We start from the raw sequence: 5,964 nt of genomic DNA, 5'->3' as shown, positions 1-5,964 counted from the left end.
TGATGGCTCAATGTGAAATTATTGAAGTTAAGCTGATGAAGATCGATTGGCACAAAAACCAGTGTAAATATATCTATTTACAATATAAGTTCCTGAAATTGGGAGGCCAGTGATACCTGTTGAGGGAATTTGGTGATAATGTAGTCTCTAATAGTAATAAGTTGTTTAATTGGTGGGTTGGGGTTGTACCATGATGTAGCCTCCTATGTTTTAATATTTTCCTTTTTGGTAGGCCAATAGAATCTGAGTGTTGTTTGCAGTGAGCCCTGCAGCAATATTAACTGAGATGATCAATTTTTGGAGGACTAGTTTATTATAGGAGTCCTCTGTTATATTCAGGACTTGAATTAAACACTGATGAAATCTCCTCCTTAAATTTAGCTACGCCACTGTCCGATAGCATCTCTGTATGAAGTTGTTGCCTAATGGTTTATAATCTAGTAATAGGAATTTAAAAGTTTTTAATGGTCAGATAGGAAAGGATTTTGTGGGAAGACTATTAAATGTTCAATATCAATGCCATATGATAGAACGAGGTCAAGAGTGTGATTAAAACAATGAGTTGGTTTATTTACACTCTGTCACCAGTAATTTACTCCAAAAACATTTCATTAAACCTGACCTAAATAGAAGCCCATTTGCTGTTCAGTTTTTATTACCCTTATCTCCTTTGATTTTCAACTTTCCCTTTCTCCGACATAATCTCCATAAAGATAGACGATAATAAGCTCTATCCTCCACTTATCTCTGATCAAAGTACAAATGCTCTTTCTCTTGCTGGTTCTGATTTTAATGACTAGAAGCAGAGAAGAAACATCACAATTTTTGGCATTTGGAACAGGTAAAAAAAATTTTCAACATTTTTTAAAAGATACATATACCATCAACAGTCTTTAATAGCTCAAACGTTAAAATTAAATTTAAATGATTTAGAGCAGACAGACAGCATGATTTGGGCTCTGATGCTGGACCAGAGACCAAAAATTCTCACAGAAGAGACTTGATGTTGGGATCGTGCGGATACGCTACAATCAGAAGTTCAGATAATTTCTTTGTCCTTTTTTCTTTAACAGTGTTGTTGAACCCTGTGAAGAACTTTTCAATCTGACTTACTTCTGTATGAAACAGCAGCAGATAAAGTTAAATCTTTTGAAGCAAAGAAACAAAGTGGTCAAAAACAGAGTTGCAAAATATACATATTTTGGAAATAAAATTATGTAATTCCAAGACTTTTACAGCTTTTTTCTTAAATGAAACATAAGATTAATGTATCAAACGTGAAATGTGTTACTGCCCATAATGTGGTACAATTATTTTTACTATGGTGGCAACTTTAAAGCAAAGAACACTTTATAATAAGGGTAAAAAATCATATACTTAAGTAATACATTATCAGTTAAGGAATGTTAATTTACAGTTACTTCATACATTAATTGATAAAAGACCAAGACAGACCATATTATGACACAGCGTAAAACATTAACCAGCACTTACATAGAAAAGTATAACTTCCTCAACCAGACTTTACTGGGTAACTTACAAAATAAAAACTGCTGCTTTAATGTATGATTTCGTGCCATCTAGCAGTATAGTTGCAGATCACAATTCCCTCGTTTCATCCAACCCTTCCAAGTGCAAAGGAGAAACTACAGTAGATTGAGACCATAACCTCAAGAGTCAAAAATCACACATTTTCCTTGCAGCCAATGAGCTGCCCCATTAGTTGGACCTTCACTGATCATTTCCCTTTCTTCTTTCTCTAAAATATTTCAGTGTCTCTTCAACTCCAGCCATGCTCTCCTTTTCAACCCCACCCTTTCTCTGCCTGAGTCTCCTCCTCTTTCTGTCGTATCACTCCCCTGTTCTCTCCTGTCAGACTGGGACCCGCAGCCAGTGTGAGTCCGCTCCCTTTGTACCAGGCTACAACCTGGTGGGGGAGGGCTTTGATGTGGTCACCCTGCAGCATAAAGGAGCCTACATGATAGATGTGAAGACTTATCTCACCCCAGAAGGCACCTGTACTCTCTGCTCGAATTCTCTTCAGGGCAAACAGATGCAGAAAGTAATTAATACACAAACAATAATATATAAATAATTAATTCTCCAGTGACAGTTGAACATACTTTATGTGTCCATGTTAACCACAGTGTTACCACTTTGATTTTCAGCTGCCGCTCTCTGCAGTGGACTGGCGTGCGTTCAACCGATGCAATCTCGACATCTACAGCAGTGTACACACCTCTGTTAGGTATTGAGTTAACAGCATTATATCTCTGAATGGGTTGTATCAGCCATTTTCATATGCTAAGTAAATGCCATTCCAGTACCTCGATAGTAAATACTTGGCAGTCTTTACTAACGCTCAAAGCTAATCCTTACTGATTTTTCAGGAGGTTAAGTTTAAATGTTGTATCTGTTAATCATGCAAGAACATATGATTTCATTATAGACAGCTCAACTCTCAACACTATCTTTGGCTCCTCACTTTCAGTTTACCATTTAATGTCTACAGATCAGATTTTAAGTCCAAAAGTTTTGTCTGATTCGTAACCTTTACAGAGAGAGATATTACGTTAACAGACTCTAAAATAGCTGCAACATAACCTCTGAAATATAAAAAGCCTTTAAGGTTATTCTTCTTGTAAACTGTGTCCACAGCTCGTTGATTGAAAGTTACACCTCCCAGGAAAGTAAGGACTGGAAGGTAGGAAACATTTCACAGCTATTGCTGACATGAACTGAACATTTCAGAGTCTTTTATTATTATAACTGGTAGGTGCAGACATACACACATGCACATGTAGACATACATACTTATTTTACCAATGGAGTCCCCACCATTGTCCTGAATTTGATTTGAAGCAACTAACACAAAAGTTCTGATCACAGGGCGGATATGATAAAATTTTGGAGCATCTTGAATCTTAAATAAGATACACTTATATGAGTTTTATGGCCCACTAATACTCTTACACTAATACTACTAATATTAAATCTATTTACCTTAATGGCTGTCCCTGACTAAAAATTTTCCTATTTGACTAGTTGTTGTTCAAACCATTAGTTGATGATGACATGATATTCATTGTATTATTTAAATATATAATTTCTTAACAGCAGCCTGTTAAATGCTAACGGCAAAAGTGGTAATGATTTGGAATGTGATGAAAAGAATTGAACAGAGCAAACAAAACTGGAATCATAGTCCTGGTCGGAGCCTCTTTTAACATAATTTTAAGTCACCTGACCTCAATGCCCGTTTGCCTAACTCTGGTGATGGTGCTAATTCTGTCCACGCTCCTATGCTAGTACTTTGTAAACAAACCTCCCCCGGTACTTAGAGCTCAAAGTCTACAGCTAGCTCATGTAGCAGAGCACCACAAAGACACTTCCTGTGTTAGAAAAGTAAAGGTCTGTGTTGTACCAATCCCCTGATGCCTTCGTCCTGGTGACAAAGCACAACTCCCAAACAGAGTTTGACATTTGTGACTATCCAACTAATGAAAAGTGGGCAAACTAAGAATCTTCTTGTCGACTAGCAGTTGACTCAGCCCTAATGCTACTAGAACAAGTATGAATGGTTATATGAATAAATGGTTATATTTAATACACCATATAATGGTGATATCGGGTGAATGGCAAGCTCCTGAGCTTTTACTTTTTATTGATCAGATTGGCCTAAATTTGAAGAAGTTTGTATCAGCTGGCCTGGAGGTGGGAGGAACACGCTCCACTGCGTATAAGTTTGCTTCAGAGAGGACCAGAGAGGACCGCCACTCCTTCAGCACTCACAGACTCACATGCAGCCATTATCGGTAGAGTGTGAAGATTCCTGCAGTACTGCAGAAGATTTTACATTTGAGTTTGTTTAGATAATTTCTGTTAAGATAATTAACTATTCTGTCTCTTTGTGTGTAGTTACCGTGTGTCAAGTGAACCACCCCTCAGCTCTGAGTTTAGTAAGGATGTGGCCAGACTGCCAAGTCTCTACAACGACTCCACCAGGGCTCAGTACAGTGAGCTCATACATACCTATGGCACACATTACATCCGCCAGGTTAAAACGCATACACACACACACACGTACACGCCTTAATTTCCTTTAACAAATAGAAAACAACATATTTTTCTGTCTCAACAACATTGTTCTTTGTTTTCAGGTTAACCTTGGGGGGCGTCTCAGGCGGGTCACAGCTGCACGTACCTGTTTGTCCACACTGAATGGGTTCACCTCAAATGAGGTTCATGTAACACACATCCCTTACCACAATGCATATTAATACTCACACTCTATATGCAAACAAACATTAAATCATTTGTATGTTGTTATTTTCCAAACCCCATATACTACTATTGTTGTGGGTGGGTGTTGTGGTCAAATTTGTAGAATTTTAGGCGAAGTTGTAAGGGGACCTCATGCTTCGTGGCCATTTTCGCCAAGGTCACGTGAGCCCTCCACCACCCATGTCTTTCTTGGTGTGCAGGTCTTTGCCACCATGTATCAATGTGTCTGATGCACCATTCACTGCTCTCAGCATAAAGGCACTATTTAAATAGTCTGCATTGACCATGAATGACATCTTATTTCCTCTCCTGTCTTCTAGGTCCACAACTGCTTATCACTTGGTGTCTCTGTAGGCCTGGGGATGGAGAGTTTATCTGGTAGCCAACAGTCATGCAACAAAGTCCTACAGAACCAGGATCTCACCACCTCATATAGCTCTGGTCTACACCAACACTACACAGCATTGACAGGAGGCACCGGTTGGTTAGGGGAGTTTTCGCTCACTCACAATGACTCCTTGGACTACAGGAAATGGCTGAATACCCTTAAGGACCACCCAGATATTGTTTCATACTTCCTTAGGCCAATGTATAGACTGATGCCCAATGGGAAGAAGAAGGCAGGTGTGAAGGCTGCCATAGAGCAATACTTAGAAGACAATGCCATGAAGAAGTCACCCAAAGAACCAGGTTGTGGGTCCAACTGCTGTCCTAAAGAGGCCTCGAGGGGAACACTGGTGGTGATCATTATCAGAGGCTGGAATCTGAAAGGAGACTTAATTGACCCAACGGACAGGTGAGTAAAATGAGGCCAAGAATTGAGATATAAAGGTGATCTACCAAACAACAATATTAATTTAGTTGCTTTTCCTTGTTTTCTGCTATTCACAGCTATGCTCAGATGTGGTACGGTCCGCACCATCGCAGGACTCATGTGATCCACTCAAACGATCCCTGGTGGAACGCCTATTTTAATCTGGGCACGGTCAGTAAATCTTGTCATTACAGGTCAGCTAAAAAAAAAAACTCATTTTTCAACCTACAAGTAAGTTTAGGGCTGATATACTTCTTATGTCGTAGACTAGAGATACTATGTCTACTGAGGCAGTTAACATAAAATACAAAGAAATGTGTGTAAATAACAACAATCCTTGCCACCATGTGAAAAAAAATGTTCCTGTGAAAACGAAACATCTTAAAACCAATAATAATATCAACTGACGAGGCCCCAAGAACAGTACTAAGCTGTGAGATGTTTTTGGTGTAGAGGCCACATTTTAGCAGCTTCTGGAATCATCACATGTCACACAAACAGCCCAAAAGGTTATGAAAAGGTGCACTCCAAAATGACTACATTTGGAAAGTCGAGAAAAATCTGAAAATGATTATATCCCATTCAACATGTCATGAACCATTGTTCTCTTTACTTATAGAACAGAAATGATAATAATATTTTTAATCTTGTTATATTTATAAATACTTTTTATGAAGGTGGACACACATTTGGGTTTGACGATTGAGGTCTGGGACAAGGACTTGAACTATGACGACCGTCTGGGATCATGTGTGTGGCACCTGAGCCAGGGGACACACAGATTCACCTGTCCGGCCAAGAAAGGCGGCTTTGAGGTCCAGTACACTCTGACCTGCGACCCTCATCTGACTGGAGACAGGTGCAAC

General features: G+C 39.1%; 1 protein-coding gene across 1 annotated transcript in view; it reads left to right on the top strand.

Annotated features, from left to right (window-relative positions):
- Positions 1 to 756: 756 nt before the first annotated feature.
- LOC118326936 (perforin-1-like) overlaps positions 757 to 5,964 on the top strand; it is a 6,077-nt gene continuing 869 nt past the window's right edge. The window contains exons 1-10 of the mRNA XM_035660102.1: positions 757 to 841; positions 1,774 to 2,062; positions 2,169 to 2,248; positions 2,659 to 2,704; positions 3,673 to 3,815; positions 3,919 to 4,057; positions 4,161 to 4,241; positions 4,605 to 5,080; positions 5,176 to 5,269; positions 5,776 to 5,959. Coding sequence (XP_035515995.1) covers positions 1,793 to 2,062; positions 2,169 to 2,248; positions 2,659 to 2,704; positions 3,673 to 3,815; positions 3,919 to 4,057; positions 4,161 to 4,241; positions 4,605 to 5,080; positions 5,176 to 5,269; positions 5,776 to 5,959 — 1,513 coding nt within the window. The 5' untranslated portion in view covers positions 757 to 841; positions 1,774 to 1,792. The remainder of the gene's footprint in view (positions 842 to 1,773; positions 2,063 to 2,168; positions 2,249 to 2,658; positions 2,705 to 3,672; positions 3,816 to 3,918; positions 4,058 to 4,160; positions 4,242 to 4,604; positions 5,081 to 5,175; positions 5,270 to 5,775; positions 5,960 to 5,964) is intronic.

The sequence above is a fragment of the Morone saxatilis genome, unplaced genomic scaffold (genome assembly GCF_004916995.1).
Source record: "Morone saxatilis isolate NCDOM2014 unplaced genomic scaffold, NCSU_SB_2.0 Contig17, whole genome shotgun sequence".
NCBI lineage: Eukaryota > Metazoa > Chordata > Actinopteri > Moronidae > Morone > Morone saxatilis.
Note: the sequence above shows the minus strand (reverse complement) of the source record. Positions and strands in the feature narration are given on the sequence as shown.